The 21,589-nt window shown below is 51.4% G+C and overlaps 2 protein-coding genes across 3 annotated transcripts; both read right to left on the reverse strand.

Annotated features, from left to right (window-relative positions):
• Positions 1-1,920: 1,920 nt before the first annotated feature.
• ZNF34 (zinc finger protein 34) lies at positions 1,921-14,330 on the reverse strand. Of its 2 annotated transcripts, none has more exons than XM_047785605.1 (5): positions 14,245-14,330; positions 7,308-7,394; positions 6,875-7,001; positions 6,450-6,560; positions 1,921-3,746 (listed from the first exon to the last, which is right to left on the reverse strand). In XM_047785605.1, the coding sequence occupies exons 2-5, from the start codon at positions 7,338-7,340 to the stop codon at positions 2,380-2,382; spliced, it is 1,638 nt and encodes a 545-aa protein (XP_047641561.1). In that variant the 5' UTR covers positions 7,341-7,394; positions 14,245-14,330; the 3' UTR covers positions 1,921-2,379. The 2 variants fall into 2 exon arrangements, with proteins under 2 accessions (XP_047641561.1, XP_047641560.1); XM_047785604.1 differs by lacking the exon at positions 14,245-14,330 and adding an exon at positions 14,013-14,230.
• A 1,204-nt stretch (positions 14,331-15,534) lies between these two features.
• On the reverse strand, positions 15,535-18,050 carry RPL8 (ribosomal protein L8). The gene is made up of 6 exons (XM_047785663.1): positions 17,965-18,050; positions 17,619-17,765; positions 17,390-17,531; positions 16,985-17,203; positions 15,954-16,069; positions 15,535-15,733 (listed from the first exon to the last, which is right to left on the reverse strand). Exons 2-6 carry the CDS (start codon positions 17,754-17,756, stop codon positions 15,575-15,577), a joined length of 774 nt encoding a protein of 257 aa, XP_047641619.1. The 5' UTR covers positions 17,757-17,765; positions 17,965-18,050; the 3' UTR covers positions 15,535-15,574.
• Between the last annotated feature and the right edge of the window lie 3,539 nt (positions 18,051-21,589).

Genomic DNA, 21,589 nt, shown 5'->3' on the forward strand with positions numbered 1-21,589 from the left:
TAGATGGAAAGATATACCATGCTCGTGGATTGGAAGAGTTAATATTTTCAAAATGACTATACTACCTAAGGCAATATAAAGATTCAATGCAATCCCTATCAAATTACCAAGGACATTTTTCACAGAACTCGAAAAAAATATTTTAAAGTTTGTTTGGAAGCACAAAAGACCCAGAATAGCCAAAGACATCCTGAAAAAGAAAAATGGAGCTGGAGGAACCAGGCTCCCAGACTTCAGACTACACTACAAAGGAACAATCATCAAAACCATATGGTACTGGCACAAAGACAAATATAGATCAGTGGAACAGGATAGAAAGCCCAGAATTCAACCCACGCACCTACAGCCAACTAATCTATGACAAAGGAGGCAAGAATATACAATGGAGAAAGGACGCCTTGTGCAATAAGTGCTGCTGGGAAAACAGGACAGCCACATGGAAAAGGATGAAATTAGAACACTCCCTAACACCATACACAAAAATAAACTCAAAATGGGTTAAAGACCTAGATATAAGACCAGACACTATAAAACTCTTGGAGGAAAACATAGGCCAAACACTCTCTGACATAAATGACAGTAACATCTTCTCAGGTCCACTTCTTAGAGTATTGACAATAAAAACAAAAGTAAGCCAAATGGGAGCTAATCAAACTTAAAAGTTTCTGCACAGCAAAGGAAACCCTAAACAACACGAAAAGACAACCCACAGAATGGGAGAAAATCTTTGCAAGTGAATCAACTGACAAGGGATTCATCCCCCAAATTTATAAACACCTTCTGCAGCTCCATACCAAAAAAAACAAACAACCCCATCAAAAGATGGGCAGAAGATCTAAACAGACAGTTCTCCAAAGAAGACGTACAGAGGGCCAAAAAACACATGAAAAGATGTTCAACATCACTCATTATTAGAGAAATGCAAATCAAAATCACTATGAGGTCATACCTTACACCAGCCAGAATGGCCATCATCAAAAAGTCTACAAACAATAAGTGCTGGAGAGGGTGTGGAGAAAAAGGAACCCTATCACACTGTTGGTGGGATTGTAAATTGGTGCAACCACTGTTGAAAACAGTATGGAGAATCCTCAGAAAACTAAAAATAGAACTACCATTTGATCCAGCAATCCCACTCCTGGGCATCTATCCAGAGAAAACCACGACTCGCAAAGACACACGTACTCCGATGTTCATTGCAGCACTATTTGCAATAGCCAAGACATGGAAACAACCTAAATGTCCATCGACAGAGGAGTGGATCAAGATGTGGCATATATACACAATGGAATATTACTCAGCCATTAAAGTGAACGAAATACCAGCATTTTTAGCAACATGGATGGACCTAGAAATTATCATGCTAAGTGAAGTCAGCCATACAATGAGACACCAACATCAAATGCTTTCACTGACATGTGGGATCTGAAAAAAGGACAGACTGAACTTCTTTGCAGAACTTCTTTCACAGACATTGAAAAACTTATGGTCTCTGGAGGAGACAGTTTGGGGGATGGGGGGAATGTGCTTGGGTTATGGGATGGAAATCCTGTGAAATTGGATTGTTATGATCATTATACAACTACAGATGTGATAAATTCTTTTGAGTAATAAAAAAATAAAAAAAATTTTTAAATGATGTGATGGTTACACAATATTTTGAATATATTTAATGCCACTGAATCATACACTTAAAAACAGTTAAAATGGTAAATTATGTTTATATTTTACCACAATAAGGCAATTACCAGTTCTATTAAATAACAGAAAAGCATGAACATGCTAGTTTTTAAAAGTTTACAATGTGTAAAACTACGTAAACATGTAGAATCCTCTCCAGTGTGAATTTTCTGAGACTGAGTACACAGAGGCTGCAGTGATGAGCACAACAGTTTTTGTGGGGTTTTTTTTTTTTTTTTGGTCTTTTTAGGGCCTCACCCAAGGCATATGGAAGTTCCCTGGCAGGGTCAAATTGGAGCTGTAGCTGCTGGCCTACACCACAGCCACAGCAATGCAGGATCCTTAACCCAGTGAGTGAGGCAAGGTATTGAACCTGTATCCTCATGGATACTAGTCAGGTTCGTTACTGCTAAGCCACGATAGCAACTCCAGCAAGACAGCTGTGAAAGCTCTTCCGTGGGTGTGGAAGGAACCCACAGCCAAAGTAGTGGCGAGTTCCTTGTCTAAAGGGTGGCTGCAGGAGCTTCTCCTCTCTGTTTACTGTTCTCACTCAATTTCTCTAAAAAGAACATGCACTGCTTTTGGTTTAAGAAAAGAGTTTTTTTAATCAGTCAGAAGTGCCCTTTCACCTGTGGCAACACCATGTGGACAATAAATAAAGGGGTGGGCAAGGCTCGTGGAGGAAGTGCACAGCAGACGTCATGGGGAAAAGTCATCCCCCCGGAGGTGAATCCTCTGATGCTGGGACATGTTGGAACTGTGCCGGAAGGCCTTCCCACACTCGCCACACTTGTAGGGCTTCTCCCCGGTATGGATCCTCCGGTGCTGGATGAGGTAGGTGCCCTGGCTAAAGGCTTTCTTGCAATCAGCACATTTGTACGGCTTCTCTCCATGGTGTGACCTCTGATGGTGGATGAGTCTGGAACTGTTGTGGAAGGCCTTGCCACACTCACTGCACTTGTAGGGCTTCTCCCCCGTGTGGATCCTCTGATGCTGGATGAGGTGTGTGCTCTGGCTGAAGACTTTGCCACAGTCATTACATTCATAAGGCTTTTCTCCAGTGTGGCTTCTCTGATGTTCAACAAGTTTTGTCTTTTGGATAAAGGCTTTCTCACATTCATTACATTTATAGGGTTTCTCTCCAGTGTGAATTCTTTGATGTTGGATAAGGTTGGAACTTTGTGTAAAGCCTTTGCCACATTCTTTGCACTCATAGGGCTTCTCCCCAGTGTGAGTCCGACGGTGTCGGATGAGGATCGAGCCATCACTGAAGGCCTTCCCACAGTCGCTGCACTTGTAGGGCTTTTCTCCAGTGTGGATCCTCTGGTGATAAATGAGGGAAGAGTAGGCACTGAAGTGCTTCCCACACTCGCCGCACTTGTAGGGCTTCTCCCCAGTGTGGATCCTCTGATGCTTCATGAGGTTGGGTCTCTGATTGAACATCTTCCCACACTCATCACAGCGGTAGGGGATCTCCCCAGAGTGCATCCTGCGGTGACTAATGAACTCACAGCTCTGGCGGAAGGCTTTCCCACACTCGTCACACTTGTAGGGCTTCTCTTCACTGTGAAGCCGCTGGTGCTTGATGAGGTTAGCACTGTACCTGAAGGCTTTCCCACAGTAAGCACAATAGTGCAATTTTTTCCCAACAGGAATTTTCTGACCTTCTTTAACAACTAAATTTGCACTGAAAATTTCCCCAGAATCATGAACTATATTTGTTTTTCTGGACCTGTGTACACGTTTATGATTATTAAGATATGATCTCTGTTCAAAACTCTGCTCACATATATCGCATTTGTGAGGTCTTTGATCAGGGGTAGGGCTCGACCCCAACCTGAGGTTTCCCCCAGCTTCCAGGGTGCTTGCCTCACTGGCCAGTAGGACTGGCCTGGGGCCTTTCTGCTCCGCAGGCCTGTCCAGGCTCTCCTTTGGCTCCCCGACATGCTCACAGGTCTCTCCTGGCTCGGGTCCCTGGAAAACAGTCCCTCTGGGTTGGTCCAGTTCTGTCCCATCAAACATCTCCCCTGAAGTCAACTCCTGGTGCTCAGTGCTGGTGCCATGAGCTGAAACAATAAACAGAACACCTCAGGGTCACGTGACTCTGGAAGTCATAAGGGTTCTGCCAGTCCCTGCAGAGTACCAGCTCCAACACCAACTCTCGTCACAACACCTTGCAAACATGAGGCCTGGAACTCAGAGGCTTAAATGCCTCGCCCAGGGCTGCAGTCGGGTGGCAGTGTAAGCATCTGCCCAATTCTAACACCCACATTGTTCCTGCCTGCCTGCTGCTCACAAAGCCTGCCTGGTGGGACTGCAGGACACTTGTCCTTGTTACAAAAGAATGGGAGACAGAAGCTTCAGAGCTTCATGGAAACGAGAGCAAGGAAGGGCCTTAAAAGTCATGGAGGACATGTGACAAAGAAATTAAAACCAAGAGAGTTATAGCCAAGGCTAACCAATAAGAGCTAATCCATCTCAAAATTCATGGTGGGAAAACCACTGCCTTCCCAGGAGGGCAGAGAGCAGAGCTCAGCCAGCTGAGGAGGGGGCAGTGAATAGAGGCCAGGTCCTTCAGCCTCCCTAGCAGCACACAAACTCCTGAGGCCTTAGAGGAATCCAGGGAGCCACCAGCACCTTAAGAGGCCAAACAGGATGCTTCTCAATGCCCTCATGTCTCCTGACTGACTCCACTTGCAGGGACACACACCCACCAGAAATGCATTCTCTGTGAGCCAAGAGACACACACACACACACACACACACACACACACAGACACACACACACACACACACACACACACACACACACACACACACACACGTCCCAGAATGCAGAGAGCCAAACATCTTGCAGTACAGTAGAAAATAATCTGTGGTATGTTTCGACAGAGGAGTGTCCAGTGACCAGAGAGAACAAACTGCACACAGCATGTTAACCTCATAATACACAGCTGCCCCGTGAGTCAGACAGCAGAGCCCATGGGGAGCAGCTGGAAACAATGGGGGGGGGAGACCCTGTGGGCTCCCAGGGAACTAGGAATGTGTTCTGTCTTAATCCAGAGCATGGATTTTTTAAAATAAAAATTCACTGAGCTGGGAGTTCCCATCGTGGCTCAGTGGAAATGAATCTGACTAGCGTCCATGAGGAAGCAGGTTCAATCCCTGGCCTTGCTTAGTGGGTTAAGTATCCGGCATTGCCGTGAGCTGTGGTGTACATCGCAGACTCAGCTCAGATCCTGCACTGCTGCGGCTGTGGTGTTGGCCAGCAGCTACAGCTCCCATTCGACCCCTAGCCTGAGAACCTCCATATGCCTCAGGTATGGCCCTAAAAAGACAAAAAAAAAAAAAAATCACTAAGCTGCAAAAAGGGTTTGCCCCAATTTCTATAAGTATTTAGATACAAATAAATAAATTTACAAAAGTGAAATTCAGGTCCTTTGAGCCAACAGTTCTTTCCTAGGAATCATTAAGACACATGAAAAGATGCTCATAACGCTGTCCACGGCAATGAAATTGGAGAACACCCTTCCCCACAGCACTTCCAGTGAAGCAGCAGGTGGCAGAGCAGTGCACAGGGACCTCTGCGTTCCTGTTAGGAAGCAAGTCTGTGTGTGGGTGCAGACCCGGCATCACTGGAAAAGGGACAGCAGGAACACACCAGACCACACCTGGATCTGGGGGTGAGGTCTGAGGTGAAGTGTACCCCCTCTTTTCCTATAATGCTCTATGCAGGTAACGGAGAAGAGGGGGAACAAAGCCATGTTTTCTGTCTCTGTGGCTCCTGCTGACACCCCTCAGAGGACCTGAGCTCCAGAGGGCAGGGCTCCATGGGTCCCATGGGCCCGTCTCTCCCTCACAGAACACCCGAGCTACCTCCCCTCTTCTCCTCACACCCTCCTAGAAGAGTCAGTTCAAGAATGACCCCACTGGAATTCCCTCTGTGGCACAACAGGATTGGTGGCGTCTCTGCCCCGCCAGGATGCAGGTTCAACCCCCAGCCTGGTTAAGGGATCTGGCATTTCCGCAGCTGTGATGTAGCTTCCAGTTGTGGCTCAGATCTGATCCCTGGCCCAGAACTCCATATACCGCAGGGCAGCAAAAAAAAGAACAAAATAAAAAAGGATCACTCCAATGACATGTAGAAAATAAATAAGCAGCAAAGCTATACTGCATAGCCCAGAGAAGTATAACCATTATTTTCTAATAACTTTAAATGAAGTACGATCTGTACAAATATTCATTCCCTACGCTGTACACCTGCAGCTAAGAGAATTCTGTAATCAACTATACTTTGACTGAAAGAAAAAGAGGGAGTTCCTGTTGTGACTCAGCAGGTTAAGGACCCAACTAGTATCCATGAGGATGCAGGTTTGATCCCTGGCCTCACTCAGTGGGTTAAGGATCCGGCGTTACTGTGAGCTGTGGTGTATAGGTCGCAGATGCAGGCTCGGCTCCCACGTTGCTGTGGCTGTGGGGTAGGCTGGCAGCTGCAGCTCCTGTTTGACCCCTAGCCTGGGAACTTGCATATGCTGCGGGAGCGGCCCTGAAAAGCAAAGGGAGGGAGGGAGGATGGAAGGAAGGACAAGAATCACCCAACTGCAGCACCCAGGCTGACAGAGGGGACCTGGTTTCAGCAAGGGCCACTCACAGGCCTGTCACATTGGCCATAAGACATCTCCCTCCAAACTCTATTCTGGTGATACCACACACCCCGGACCCCTACACATGCCTGTTCAGCAAGAATCAGGAGGCAGCCCCCCACGCACCTGAGCCATCAACGGTCGATTGCTCTCTCCCCTGCATGTCCAGGACCCACGGCTCATCCCCTCGCTCCAACTGTGCGATCACTCCAGGCTTGGGACCTGCATGTCCAGCTCCTGGGAAAGAGACAGGGGCTGGGCTTGGTGCCAAGGACACAGTGTGGTCTCAACCCAGGACTGGTGGGGGAGGGGAAGCACAGGTCCAGGCAGGTGAAGGGAAGTATGGACACTTCCTGGGGGAGGTGGGGGAGGTCGCAAAGACAAAGATTGGAGCACAGGGGGCTCTGTCCACCAGGAACCGCATCTGCATTGGGCCCCGGGCAGGGTCACTGATGCCTGTCCCTAGGCCTGGGGATGAGGCCCGCAGCCCAGCCCCTGCTGAGCCCTCAGCCCCCAGGGCTATTCCCTGAGCTGCATCCCTGGGGCCTTACCCAGCGAGACCAGGTTCCTGTAGGTTTCCAGCATCACATCCCTGTAGAGGCCTTTCTGAGCAGGGCCCAGACGGCCCCACTCCTCCCGGGAGAGAAGCACAGCCACGTCCTCGAAGGTCACCTCAGCCTGGAACGACAGGGGCTGCTGCAGGTCCAGATGTGGCTCAGGATGGGCCCCAGGGGCAGAGGCAGCAGAAGCCCGCTGGAGGAGGTGGCACAGGGCTGATCACAGGCCTGATCCCCCGCATGGCCTGGTCAATGGCCTAACCCTTTGGCCACTGAGCCAGCTCACCCAGGGAGGCTGGGGGAGTCACAAGGCCACTCTTCCTCCACTCAGCACCCCATACCAAGGCACCTGAGAGTGTCTGCTGAGGCCAAACAGATTGGGGAGTCCTGGGTGGAGACCTCACACCTCCCAAAAGCAGATGCTCACCTGAGGGGCAGACAGATGCAACGCTGCCATCATCGCCTGGTGTCCTGGGCTTCCCCGGGATGGGGGCAGGAGCCAGTCACTCAGATGCTGCGGGAAGAGAGAGGAACATGTGGGAGGGCAGCCTGGCCCCTCCTGCAGGCGGCCTCCCTGCTCCTTGCAGACATGTGCCGCACCTCCTCGCAGGCACACTGAGTGAGCTCATCCAGGAGAAGCACAGACACTCACTTTTTATTTCTTTATTTTATTTTTTGCTTTTTAGGGCTGCACCCACGGTATATGGAAGTTCCCAGGCTAGGGGTCACATTGGAGCGGCAGCTGCTGGCCTACACCACAGCCACAGCAATGCTAGATCCGAGCTACATCCATGACCTATGCCACAGAACACGGCATCACCCAATCCGTAACCCACTGAGTGAGGCCAGGGATCGAACTCGCATCCTCATGAATATCTGTCAGGTTCTTAAGCCGCTGAGCCACAGTGAGAACTCCCCTCACTCACTTTATATGGAAAAATAAAGACAACTTGTTCAAGGCTGAGGAGGAAAAGAATTACCACATACCGTGCAAAAAAAGAAAGTCTCGACAAATTCCAAAGGTTGATACCACTTGCCAAACATTCTCTGACCCTACTGTTGTTTTGCTAGGAATACTTGATTTTAAAAAGGAACCCCCTCCAAGAAAAAAGTAAAAATGAAGACTAAGGTGGAAGCAGAAGCAAAGGCTACCCAAGGAAAAATGTGTATCCTTAAGGCACTTGTTTTAACAAAGAGATTAAAATAATAACCTAAGTCTTCTACGAAATACCAGACAAAGAGTAAGAAGCAGTTCATGGAAAGATGAAGGAAATTTAAGAAGTATGATTTAGGAGTTCTCTTGTGTCCCAGCAGGTTAAAGATCTGGTGTTGGAGTTCCCGTCGTGGCGCAGTGGTTAACGAATCCGACTAGGAACCATGAGGTTGAGGGTTCGGTCCCCGCCCTTGCTCAGTGGGTTAACGATCCGGCGTTGCTGTGAGCTGTGGTGTAGGTCGCAGACGCAGCTCGGATCCCGCGTTGCTGTGGCTCTGGCGTAGGCCGGCGGCTACAGCTCCGATTCGACCCCTAGCCTGGGAACCTCCATATGCCACGGGAGCGGCCCAAGAAATAGCAAAAAGAAAAAGAAAAAAAAAAAAGATCTGGTGTTGTCACTGCAGTGGGTCAGCTTTATCCCTGGCCTGGAACTTCCATATGGCACAGGTATGGCCAAAAACAAAAAGAAGAAAAAATGTATGATTTAAAGAAACAGAAAATAGGAGTTCCTGCTGTGGTGCAGTGGGTTAAAAAACCAACTGAAGTGGCTCAGGTCATGGCGGAGGTGCTGGTTTGATTCCTGGCCTAGTGCAGTGGGTTAAAGGACCTGATGTTGCCTGCAGCTATAGCGCAGGTTGCAGCTGTGGCTGGGATTCAGTCCCTGGCCCAGGAACTCCCATATGCTGCAGGTGCAGACATTAAAAAAAAAGGAGAGGAGTTCCCATTGTGGCTCAATGGTTAACGAATCTGACTAGGAACCATGAGGCGGCAGGTTCGATCCCTGGCCTTGCTCAGTGGGTTAAGGATCCGGTGTTGCCGTGAGCTGTGGTGTAGGTTGAAAACACGGCTCGGACCTGGCGTTGCTGTGGCTGTGGCGTAGGCTGGCGGCTATAGCTCCTATTCGACCCCTAGCCAGGGAACCTCCATAAGCGGCCCTAGAAAAGGCAGAAAGAGAGAAAAAAAAAGAGAGAAACAGAAAATCATCTCAATGTTGGGGGTTTTTTTGTTTGTTTTTTGTTTTTGTCTTTCTGCCTTTTCTAGGGCTGCTCCTGTGGCATATGGAGATTCCCAGGCTAGGGGTCGAATCGGAGCTGTAGCCGCCAGCCTACGCTAGAGCCACAGCAACTCGGGATCCAGGCTGTGTCTGCAACCTACACCACAGCTCGCAGCAACACCAGATCCTTAACCCACTGAGCAAGGCCAGGGATCAAACCTGCAACCTCATGGTTCCTAGTCAGATTCATTAACCACTGAGCCACGACGGGAACTCCTCAATGTTGGTTCTTTGAAAATGCTAAAATACACAAACATCTGACAAGCTCAATGCAGGGAAGGGGAAGAGATGGAAAAGGAAATCCTATTTATAACAAAGAAGGGACAGAAGTCTCTACCACACACGGCAGGGCTTCTGAGAGTGCAGGCCAGTACCTGGTGGGTTAGCAACACCAAGCAACACAAGGAAGCATCCATGTCGGTCAGTGAGAGGAAAGGGATGCCTGCTCCCTGCCCAGCTGCTACTGATGGTGTACCTACGACCTCAGCCAATGCAATAAGCCACAGAAAAGAGATAGAGCCACAAAAACTAGAAGAGATGGACAAAATCCTAATTATCTGAGAATGATAAGACCACCTACATAGAAAATTTGAGAGTATCGGCGTTTCCATTGCAGTGAAGCAGAAACAAATCCGGGAGTTCCCGTCATGGCGCAGTGGTTAACAAACCTGACTACCATCCATGAGGACACAGGTTCGATCCCTGGCCGTGCACAGTGGGTTAAGGATAGACCAATTAACACCACCCCAGCAACCAAAAAATGACATTCACAACAGCTACAGACACCATACAGCATCTAAAAAGGGTCTAACAAAACACATGTAATTTATGGATAAAATGATCAAACTTTATTGAAGGACACTAAAACCTATGGAGAGAAGTCCTGTTGTGGCTCAGCATAAACGAATCCGACTAGTATCCATGAGGATGCGGGTTCGATCCCTGGCCTCACACATTGGGTCAGGGAGCCCACGTTGCCATGAGCTGTGCTGTAGGTCACAGACCCTGGCTCAGATCCCATGTTGCTGCGGCTCTGGTGCAGGCTAGCAGCTGTAGCTCCGATTCAGCCCCTAGCCTGGGAACGGCCTGGGACTATGCCACAGGTGCGGCCCTAAAAATTAAAAAAACAAAAAAAAAAGAAAACCAAACAAAGAAACAAAGTTGATAAACAGAAGGATTCAGTATCACAAAAATGTCAATTCTCCTCAGATAAATCCATTAATTCTATACAATCAAAACTGCGGAGCTCCCAGGTGGCCTAGCAGATAAAGGTCCTGCATTGTCACTGCTGTTGCTCAGGTTCGATCCCTGGCCCAGGAACTTCCACATGATGCAGGTGAAACCAAAAAAACAGAAACAACAAAAAAAAAAACAGCCACATCATGAAATCTGACCAAAATGACCCTAAATATCACAAGAGTAATGATCCAAAATTAACCAGTGCAATCCCAAAAAGAACTAAGTTAGAAAGATCCCATGTGGTGCAGCAGGTTAAAGATCTGGCATTGCCACAGCTGTGGCACAGGTCATAACTATGGCATGGGTTCAACCTCTGGCCTGGGAACTTCCACATGCTGCAGATGCAGCCAAAAAAATACAAGACTAAAGCAGAGGCATAGCCTGCAAGACATCAAGGGTTAGGGTTGGGGTTAGTAGTAGTAGACAGTAGTAGTAGTAGCAGACATGACTCTAGGACACCCACCTTGGCTACCAAAATTCAAAAATGCTCAAGTCCCTTATATACAATGGCATAGTTCTTGCATATAATGCACACACAGCCTCCCTAATCTCCCATAGACTTTAATTTGGGGGTGGGGTGGCATATGGAAGTTCCCATGCTAGGGAATGAATCAGAGCTGCAGTTGCTGGCCTACACCACAGCCACAGCAACGCCAGATCCAAGCTGTGTCTGCAACCTACACCACAGCTCATGACAACACAGGATCCTTAACCCACTGAACTGGGGCAGGAATCAAACCCACATCCTCATCAATACTGGTTGGGTTCCTTACCGCCGAGCCACAACTGAACTCCTCCCATATTCTTTAAATCATCTCTGGATTACTTATAATATCTAATACAAAGTAAATACAATGTAAAAACTACATAAATAGGAGTTCCCGTAGTGGCACAGTGGTTAACGAATCTGACTAGGAACCATGAGGTTGCAGGTTTGATCCCTGGCCTTGCTCAGTGGGTTAAGGATTCAGGGTGGCCGTGAGCTGTGGTGTAGGCTGCAGACTCAGCTCAGATCCCATGTTGCTGTGGCTCTGGCGTGTTGCTGTGGCTCTGGCGTAGGCCGGCACCTACAGCTCCGATTAGACCCCTAGCCTGGGAACCTCCATATGCTGCAGGAAGCCGCCCTAGAAAAGGCAAAAAGACCAAAAAAAAAGGCTACACAAATAGTTGTAGATACAATGAAAATACTATGTTGCCAAGTGTATCAAATTAAAGTTTTGCTTTTTGGAACCTCTTGGATTTTTTCCTCCACTTTATTTTTGGCTGTCCTGCAGCATACTGAGTTCCTGGGCCAGGGATCAGAGCCAAGCTGCAGGTGCAACCTATGCTGCAGGAAAGAAGATAATGGAACAGATCCATGAGTGTATTAATAACATATTTGCGACCTGAACAGCAACACACCATATTCCATAAGTGGAGCTGGCACAACTGATTTTTCACAGGGAAATACAATTTGACCCTGCTTTCTATGGCACAAAAATATGGCCTAGATGTTTCTTAAAAATGCTTATAGCTGCTATAAGAAAATAATATGCAGAGTTCCCTGCGGGCTCAGCAAGTTGAGGATCTGGCATTGTCACTGCTGTGGTACAGGTCTGATCCTTGGCCCAGGAACTCCCACATAGCCAAAAATAAAAAGAGGGGGACAAATATACAGATTTCTCCAAAAAAGACATACAAACAAGAGCTACATGCTCAGGCACTCAACATCACTCATCATCAGGGAAATGCAAATCAAAACCAGAGTGAGATACCAGCCATTGTTAGACATGGCTATTATCAAAAAGCTAAAGATAATAAACCTTGGTGGGGATGTGGAGAAAAAGGAACCTCTGTGCAGTTTGTGGAAATGTAAATTGCTGCAGCAACTACGGAAAACACTAGGGAGATTCATCAAAATATAAAAAATGGAACTACCATATGACCCAGCAATCTTACTTCTGAGTATATATCCAAAGAAGGAAAATGTGAAGCTCAGCGAGAGTTCTGCAACCCATGTTCACCGCTCCCTCATTCAAAACAGCCAAGATCTGTCAACAACCCAAGTCTCTGCACATGGATGAAAGGTTAAAGAAAATGGGTGGTACACACACAAAGCAGTTATTATTCACTCATTCTAAAAAGAATGAAATCCTGCCACTTTACCAACACAGATGAACCAGGAGGGCCTCATGCTAGGTGAATTAATTCAGACACAGACAAACATTGCATGGTTCTTTTTATATGTGGAATCTAAAATAGTCCAAATCAGGAGTTCCCGCTGAGGTGCAGTGGATTAAGAATCTGACTGCAGTGGCTCAGGTTGCTGCAGAGGCACAGGTTAAAGAATCCAGCATTGGAGTTCCTGTCATGGCTCAGTGGTTAATGAATCCGACTAGGAACCATGAGGCTGCAGGTTTGATCCCTGGCCTTGCTCAGTGGGTTAAGGATCCGGTGTTGCCCTGAGCTGTGGTGTAGGTTGCAGATGCGGCTTGGATCCCGCGTTGCTGTGGCTCTAGCATGGGCCAGGCGGCTACAGCTCCAATTAGACCCCTAGCCTGGGAACCTCCATATGCCGAGGGAGCGGCCCAAGAAATGGCAAAAAGACAAAAAGACAAAAAAAAAAAAAGAATCCAGCAAGCTGGGGTGTAGGTCATAGCTACAGCTGGTATTCAGTCCCTGGCCTGGAAACTTCCATGTGCCTCGGTGCGGCTGCCAAAAAAAACAAGTAAAAATATAATAGTCTAAATAAATCATAGAAGCAGAGTAGAGTGGTGGTTGCCAGGGGATGGGGGTTGGGGAAAATGGAGAGATGTTGGTCAGAATACAAACTTTCAATTATGCAAGATGAATAAATTCTAGAGATCTAAGGTACAGCCTGGTGGCTACGCTTTATGTTGCACTGTATACTTTGAAATTTGGTAAGAGGAAAGACCTTTAGTGTACTCACAACAAAGAAACAAAGAAAATGGTACCTATGTGAGATGATGGAAGGTTAATTAGGTTGAATATGGTAATAATTTCACAATGTTCACGTACATTAAAATCAAGCTGTAAAAAAATAAATAAATAAAATTTGAAAATCAAGTTGTACACCTTAAATACAATTTTACCTCAATAAAACTTAAAAAAGGTGTAAGGATAATGTTCAAAATAGACACTGCCTGAGAAAGCTAGGTAAGATTCTAAGAGTAATTTTAACAGTTCCCTTAAAATAAAAAAATAAAAAAAAAGAAGGAATTTACAATCCCAGCGAAACAATCTCTGGTGTTTGCTAATCCATTCTCTGTATTTTATTTCTAAAGTTTTATTGAAAAGGTTTTTTTAAAGCTACATATTAAAAGCACCAAACCATGGGGCAAATGAAAAGGTCTCAGATCTTGAATAAAAATCTCTAAGAAGGGAAACAGTTTTGGTCACTGGGAGAAATGCCTCAGAGCCACAAGCAGAAGAGGAGGAGATGGAAGGAACTACATCCAGGCGGCTAAAGGCGGGGTAGGGGCGGGCCGCGGCAGGGCCGTGCGGGAAGCGTGCAGACTGACGGCGAGCGACACAGGCAGCAGGAGGAACAGATCGGGGTGGAGCGGGTATGACAGCAGAGTGGGACCCGAGTGCGAGGGAAGGGCCCGGCCCACCGGGCCTGTTACCTTCGGCAGGAGGGTCTCAGGAACCTCGGGACGCAGAAGGAGCCCGGGGGGGTCCCCCGGGAGAGGAGTCAGGCGGGGAGGCCCCGGGACCGGCCTGGACCAGTGATGGAGACCTTCGGCGGGAAACGGGCCCGGCGAGGAAAGACCCCGGCCCGGGTCTCGGGGATCCGCGCTCCGCGCCGGGGAAGCCCCGCGGCCGCCGCCGCCCCCGCAGCATCCGTCCCACACTCACCTCAGCGCCGCCCAACCGCGGCCGCCCTAGTGGATCCCGCGGGCGGGTCCAGCCCGGCCGGCGAAGCCCCGCCGGAAGTGACGTGACCTGCCCCGCCCCCTGCCGCTCTGGAAATCGGACGCCACGTCTCGGTGGCCGGCTGCTCAAGGCGTTGCACCCCAAAGATCAGTTCTTTCCTTTACAGTAGGCGGAACATACACCCTCAGAGCCCTGAGATCACCCAGAAAGCGAAGAGGTTGCTTACTGGTCAACGTAGTCCATTTTAGAGTTTAACCCACTGTCCCAGCCCCAACCCCTGTAAACAGGGCCCAGGGTCCACTCTATTACCAGAAAAGGATTTGCAGCGTGCCTGAGTGCTCCTGGGACAAACCCTTCCCTTCGGCCAGCCACCTGGAAACGCCTCAAGGCCACTTCACCCAGAAGGGGAACAGTAAAGCAAGCATACTATAGTCTAAAGAACCATGGCAGGTGCTCTTTTCTGCAGGAAGAAACACTGCCCTCCTCTTCCCATGACCAAGGTCCTAGCCTTCCTGGGTCGCTAAGTGTGATGAGTTGCCCAAGGGAGGTGAGGTCTCCAGAAAGCAAGACCAGAAATGAGGTTGGGCCATGCGTATAGGAAGCCACCTGGCATCTAGGTAGGCTCTATCACCAAGGGGGGACCCTGCCACACAGCCCTCAGAGCAGCAAAGGTGACCAGTTCTCGTGCATGGTGGCTGCCAGACTCCAGGCAGTGCCCTTCCACCCAGTCTGCTTCCAAACCACCCACACTACAGTGGTCGGTCAGGCACGGTGGCTTAAGGGAAACACTGGGCTGGGGGGACTGTCTGGTTCCCAGGAAGCAAGTGTCCTGGTCCTGAGGACCTCATAGGCCTTCACTCCCAGCTTGAGGCCCCTGGGTCTATCAGCTTTGACCAGCCTGTCAGTCTGGGACAAGGTGCTGGTAACAACTGCCAAAAAGGAGGCTCATCTGTTCTGAGCAACTAGCCTGGTCCTTCATGGCAAGCAGGCACCCTGCTCTCCAGCCTGTGGCTTCCAGGTAATAGTACTGCTGTCCACCCAATAGCACCCATACTCTCATCCAGATTCTCCAAGTGCTCAAGACAAAGGGTTACAGTCCTCGTGAGGAGGCTTCCCTACTCAGCATGCCAAGTGGGGATGGATTCCAGGAGCCAAAGGGCTTCCACTGTTCACTGGAGCATCTGCTCCATCTTCCTCCTCCCTCTACCAGGAACACCACGGCTGTCCTCCTAGCAGCATACCCCTCCCTCGGAAACCACAGGAGTGCGCGGCTTGGTTGTGAAAAGGATAAGCTTTATTGAGCCCCCAGCCCCTAGTTCTCTTTCTCCTGCACAGTCTTGGTTCCTCGGAGACGCCCTGTCCGGCGAGCAGCAATGAGACCCACTTTCCGGCCGGCAGGGGCATCTCTGCGGATGGTAGAGGGTTTGCCAATGTGCTGGTGGTTGCCACCTCCAAAGGGATGCTCCACAGGCTGCAGGAAGAGAGAAGTGGTGTTAAGGTGGGGGAGGCCTCAACCTACCTCAGAAGGGCTTGAGGAAAGACAGGATCAGCTGGCCTGTGCTCACCGAACACCCAGTGCCTCACACCACAATCCCCCAGCAGAGGAAAAAGGACACTGCAGGAAGGAACCTGCCCAGTCCAACAGCCCTTGTACATGAATACCCCCCCAGAACCATTTCTGGGCAACTTACATTCATGGCCACACCCCGCACACGTGGCCAGCAATTCCTCTTGGCCTTATACTTGTGATAGGCACGGCCGGCCTTCAGAATGGGCTTGTCAATGCGGCCACCTCCAGCCACCACACCTGTTGAAGACCACGCACCTCAGATTACCACACCCTGCCCAGCACTGGGAGGGACCTTCCATCAGGTGGAGACTTCCCCTGTTGGGTCCTTGCCAGTTCCCCATCCCTCGAGGGGATCACATGCTCCAGGCAGCCTCAAAACCAAGCAGTAAGTTCCCTTGTCTGTCAGCTGGTAAGTTTCTTCAGGCTCCATAGGATAAACCAGGGCCCCCTTCACATCCTCTGGAATGCCTATCTCGACGCAGGTTCGACAGGAATGGCCTCCCCACCCCAAACAGGGCACCTAACCTGGGCTGCCACATCTCAGCCATCACTTTGCTGGTGCTGTGAGCACACCATCAAAGAGGACCGGGCCGAGTTCCCGTTGTGGCACAGTGGTTAAGGAATCCGACTAGGAACCATGAGGTTGCAGGTTTGATCCCTGGCCTTGCTCAGCGGGTTAAGGATCCGGCGTTGCTGTGGCCCTGGCCTAGGCTGGTGGCTTCACTCCGATTAGACCCCTAGCCTGGGAACCTCCATATGTCGTGGAAGCAGTCCTAGGAAAAAAAAAAAAAAAAAGGACTGGGCCTGTCACATACATTCGAGGGTATTAGCAAAAAGCACAATAAGCAAACTTGAGCTGAAACCCTATCACAGTACGTGGCTTTAAGAAAACCACATCCCTCAGGAAAGAGTTAACCAGGTAGAGACAGCAGCAGGAGCCCTGCCTTACAGACCCTTACGATGCCACTCTCATTCTAGGGCCTCCAGCCCTTAAACAGGGACCGCTGTACCCACTTCACAAACGGCCAACACAGACCACGGGGGTGCCTACGGAGCTCTTGCTTCAGTCGAGTAAGCACCTCTCCTGGCTTCCACGGCCCTGCTAGCGGCTGACTCTTCACAGGAGCCTCACAACTGCTGCCTTCCACTCACCGACCACAGCCCGGTTGGCCGAGGAGATGACCTTCTTAGAGCCTGAGGGCAGCTTCACGCGGGTCTTCTTTGTCTCGGGGTTGTGGGAGATGACGGTAGCATAGTTCCCCGAGGCTCTGGCCAGCTTGCCCCGGTCACCAGGCTTCTCCTCCAGACAACACACGATGGTGCCCTCGGGCATGGTGCCCACCGGGAGCACATTGCCGATGTTGAGCTGGGCTGCACGTGGAGGAGAGACAGCGCCGTCAGCGGGGTAAGTCGGTGTGTCCCAACTCCTACCCCCAGAAACTCAGGCCTGCGCGGCACCCACGGGGAGCTTCCGCCAAGCGAACGTCAACAGTCGGGGCTTCCGCCTCAGTGTCCCTCCGCCCCACCCCGACCTTGCATCCCAGGCGCGAGACTTACCTTTCTTGCCACAGTACACGAACTGGCCAGTGTGGATCCCCTCGGCGGCGATGAACAGCTCCGTCCGCTTCTTAAAACGGTACGGATCCCGGAAGACCACCTTGGCCAGAGGCGCACCGCGGCCCGGGTCGTGGATGATGTCCTGCAGGTTATGCAGGCATGAGCAGGGTCGGGGGGAGGGTCCCCAATTCGCTCCGCGCCCCCACCCGCCTCAGCCCGCACGTCGCACCTTCACGATGCCCTTGATGTAGCCGTGTCGCTCGGCGAAGTCCACCGCGCGCAGACGGGCGGCGCCTTTTCGGTGCTTCACGTGCGCGCGGAACACGGAGCCGGCGCCCTTCCTCTGCCCACGGATCACGCGGCCCATGGTGGCGGTCTAGAGGTGGCTCACGGTCAGCGCCCGGGCGGCCCAGGCACCCCCGCCACCCCGGCTTCAGGGCCCTCGCTCCCCGGCCTCCTCCCTCCATGCCTCGGCACCCCCTCCTCCGGCCCCAACCCCGGCCGCTGGAGTTCCCCGCGGGTCCCAGGGCGGCGGATGGCCGCGGATGGCCCCGAACCGCACCAAAACGTCCTACCTGGGGCCGAGCGCAGCCGAAAGAGGAAAAGAGGCCCCTGAGAGCCGCCTTATCTTCCGGGGCGGGGCCGAGAGCCCTCAATCTTCCGGTCAGGGGTGGGACCCGCAAGCTCTAGCGCAATGCACGCCGGGACTTGTAGTCGGCCAGCGGGCGCCAGTGCACCCCCACCCCCACCCCGCGCGGGGGCTCACTGCAGGCGCAGAGAGCTCGAGCTCTGGCAGAGGTGCAGCCTTCGGGTTTCAGGATCACCAAGTGGGCGAGGCCCGGTGGGAGGGAGAGGGGCGCTCAGCTTTCACAGAGGCCTCCGGGCGGGTATTCTCCAGTGAGCAGCGAGGAGGCCCCGAGAGGTTGGGTGACTGTCCAGCTTGGTGCGGCCCACGACCGAGCGCCTCACTCGGGGCTCGGGGTCTCCTCCTGCTTTGGCAAGGGCTACCTTTAAAGGAAACGGGTGGACTGATTCGGGGAACGTGCTGGTTTACAGAGTAAAAACACAGGGTCTGGACGACGGAGGAGAGATGTCCGACTCCTACCGGCGCGGGCGCTCTGGGAACATGGGGACTTTGCGCATTGCTGGGTCCTTGGAGATGTCAGAGCGGCCGTACCTAGATGCGGATGTTGGGGCGAGAGAGCCGGGGATCCTGGTCTTTGCTGGGAGGGATTAGGGTGGGCGTGGAGCGCCGGTGGGGTCGAGGTGGGGGCGGCAGAGAGAGTGGGAGAGGGCGCAGGTGCGGGAGTCTCGGCTGGGATGGGTGAGACCCCTAGGGAGGGAGCCCTCCTCCTGGCTACGCGACGCCCTTTTTAGGCAGATGGAGAAGGGGATGCCAGCCCAGGAAAAGGAGAGGAAAAAGCGTTTGGGGGTGAGGTGGGGAATCCCCAGTAGCTGGGAAGGAGAGGTGGGCGGGGTCACGCTTCTGAAAGGATGGCTGGGGACACGGAGACTCGGCACGTGACCTGCCCAGAGCCTGGGGAGAGGTGGGTGGGATTGGAGCCTTGAGAGGGAGCTGCTGGGGCGGTGAGATGGGGGTCTGAGTTGAAGATAAGGAGCAAGTCTTCCCCATTGGGTAGGACACATCCTTCCCGGAGAGGGTTTCTGGAGAAGTGGGAGGCGTCCTTCCAGAGAGGGTCCCTGGAGTTAAGCAGAAAAGGAGGTGGAACCCCCAGTCTGAGTGAAAACTCAGCAGGGAGAAAGGGAGAACTTGGTGGCCAAGGCTCCGGGTGTGCAGGTGAGACCTGCGCCAGTGAGGCAGGGAGGGGTCTGGGAGCAGACAGGCTTGCAGCCAGGACTTCAGGTGGTGTGTTTGCTGGCAGGCTCTGCGCAGATGGAGGCAAGATAGACATCAGGAGAAAATGACAGGAGAGAGAAGGAAGGGGGGCCTGGTAGCCACATGCTGAAGCCACAGGGGATCAGAGGGGACTGGTGCATGAGGCCCTGAGAGAGGCAACAGACTGGGGTTGGCAGGGATAGGGTATCAGGAGGCAGCACAGCCCATGCAGGGCCAGAAGCTGACAGACAACTGGGCCTCCTTGGGGCAGGGTGAGGTGTTCTGGGGTCAGCTTGGAATAGGCCTGAAGGACCAGAAAAGCAGGGTGAGAGTAGGATAGTGCTTGGACCTGTCGGCTGTGGAGTCCCTGGGATGGAGGCGGGGGGGTTTGCAGGGCCCTCCACGCTCCCTCTGACCCTGAGCTGGGTGCTAGAGCTGTGGATGCAGCCAGAAAGAGGATGACCAGACCAACTGTAGGCATGTGTTTAGGGTCCTGCCACAGTCTGACATGAGACGGGCAGTGCCATCCAGGTGCCCCCAGGGGTATCCGGCAGCTATGAGCCCCATTGGGGGCCCTGAGCCCAGGGAGGTGCTGCTCCAGGGAGCTTGCTCATGTGGGCCCCTCCCAAAGACCTACCTAGAGGGAGCAGGGAGCAGGTGTGGACTCACAGGAAGGCAGGCAGGGGTGGGGGTGGGGGTGTGCAGATACTGTCTGATGTTTATGATGCCTCCTGGTGCATCCTCTTTGTAGAGATGGGAGTACTGGCTGCTGTACCCCTCATGGTCCTGAGACCTGGGACTTGGTTCTCACTGGCCTAAATGTCGGCTGCCGTGTGAGGCCACTGAGCCAGGGCTCTGCAGATCTGGGTCAGCTGTTGGTGGTGAAGGCAGCCTTACTGGGCCTTCAAGAGGGGCCACCTGTCTCTGCCCCTAGATGAGGGCCTCCCCACAGATGCCTTTGCTCATGCTGGTCAGCTGGGGCACCTTCTCATGCTGTCCAAGGTCATCTCTTCCCTGCGTTTCAAACTTGACTCCTAAATTTTTTTTTTTTCCCAAACCCACAGCATGTGGAAGTTCCAGGACCAGGGATCAAACCTGCACCACAGCAGCAAGCCGAGCGAACCACTGCAGTGACAAGGCTGGGTCCTTTAACTGCTGCACCGCAAGGGAACTCCTCTAGAAGTTATTTATATATTTCCTTTTAAAGTTGCTCTTAAATGTTTCTTGTTACACACACACACACACACACACACACACAAGTAACTGGTACAAACTCGATTAACCATGACCCTCTTCTGTCTTTTTTTTTTTTTTTGTCTTTTTGCCATTTTCTTGGGCCGCTCCCGCGGCATATGGAGGGTCCCAGGCTAGGGGTCGAATCGGAGCTGTAGCCACCGGCCTATGCCAGAGCCACAGCAACGCGGGATCCGAGCCGCGTCTGCAACCTACACCACAGCTCACGGCAACACTGGATCGTTAACCCACTGAGCAAGGGCAGGGATCGAACCCGCAACCTCATGGTTCCTAGTCGGGTTCATTAACCACTGAGCCACGACGGGAACTCCCCTCTTCTGTCTTGTTGGTTTGGTTCCCCACCCCAAGCATAAGCAGCCCTGAGGCAAATAACAGCATTCTGCTCCCACATCTTTCGTAGGGTTATTGAGAGGGTTAAACGCGTGAATACACACTAAGGGTATAAAGTGAGCCTACAAAATCACCAGGGCTATGCAAATCAACTATAATACCAAAAAAAAATTTTTTTAATTGCGAGGGCTGTAGAAGTCAGAAAGTGGCCAAGCTCAGGCACAGACAGACAGGTGGTCTGAGAATGACCAGAGGGGGGCCCTGGGAGGCTCCAAGGTCCTGGGCACCATCAGTTTGTTGACAAAGGTCATGCCGAATGCTGAAGGCATTTGTAATTCCTTTGATTTCTACTAAAAATGAAGGGTTTTTGCTTTTTTTTTTTAAGTGTATGGGAACTCGTAAAAATTTCTGGGAGGTGTTCAGACCTCCAAAAACTGAAAGGGGTGATCCAAGCCTCCAGTATCTCCAAGGAGAGAAGGGATGTGGGGTAAAATTGGAGTAAAGAGAAATTCACGTATATGTGTATATCCAAACAAAAGTGAGGAGGTCCGGTTGTGGCGCAGTGGAAATAGTCCAACTAGGAAGCATGAGGTTGTGGGTTCGATCCCTGGCCTCACTCAGTGCGTTAAGGATCCGGCGTTGCCATGAGCTGTGGTGCAGGTGGCAACAACACTCGGATCCTCATTGTTGTGGCTGTGGTGAAGGCCGGCAGCTGTACCTCCAATTTGACCCCTAACCTGGGAATTTCCATGTGCTGCGGGTGCGGCCCTGAAAAAACA

Source organism: Phacochoerus africanus, chromosome 6 (genome assembly GCF_016906955.1).
Source record: "Phacochoerus africanus isolate WHEZ1 chromosome 6, ROS_Pafr_v1, whole genome shotgun sequence".
Classification (NCBI taxonomy): Eukaryota; Metazoa; Chordata; class Mammalia; order Artiodactyla; family Suidae; genus Phacochoerus; species Phacochoerus africanus.

Excerpts from the sequence above, each read along its gene's own strand:
- ZNF34 (XM_047785605.1), bottom strand. The coding sequence starts at position 7,340 with ATGATGGCAGCGTTGCATCTGTCTGCCCCTCAG. Across the intron at positions 6,561-6,874 it reads CAGGAACCTGGTCTCGCTGG|GAGCTGGACATGCAGGTCCC; the intron begins GTAAGGCCCCAG and ends TCTCTTTCCCAG. Across the intron at positions 3,747-6,449 it reads ATCGACCGTTGATGGCTCAG|CTCATGGCACCAGCACTGAG; the intron begins GTGCGTGGGGGG and ends TTATTGTTTCAG.
- RPL8 (XM_047785663.1), bottom strand. The coding sequence starts at position 17,756 with ATGGGCCGCGTGATCCGTGGGCAGAGGAAGGGCGCCGGCTCCGTGTTC. Across the intron at positions 17,532-17,618 it reads ACATCAAGGGCATCGTGAAG|GACATCATCCACGACCCGGG; the intron begins GTGCGACGTGCG and ends CATAACCTGCAG. Across the intron at positions 17,204-17,389 it reads CGTGTACTGTGGCAAGAAAG|CCCAGCTCAACATCGGCAAT; the intron begins GTAAGTCTCGCG and ends CTCCACGTGCAG.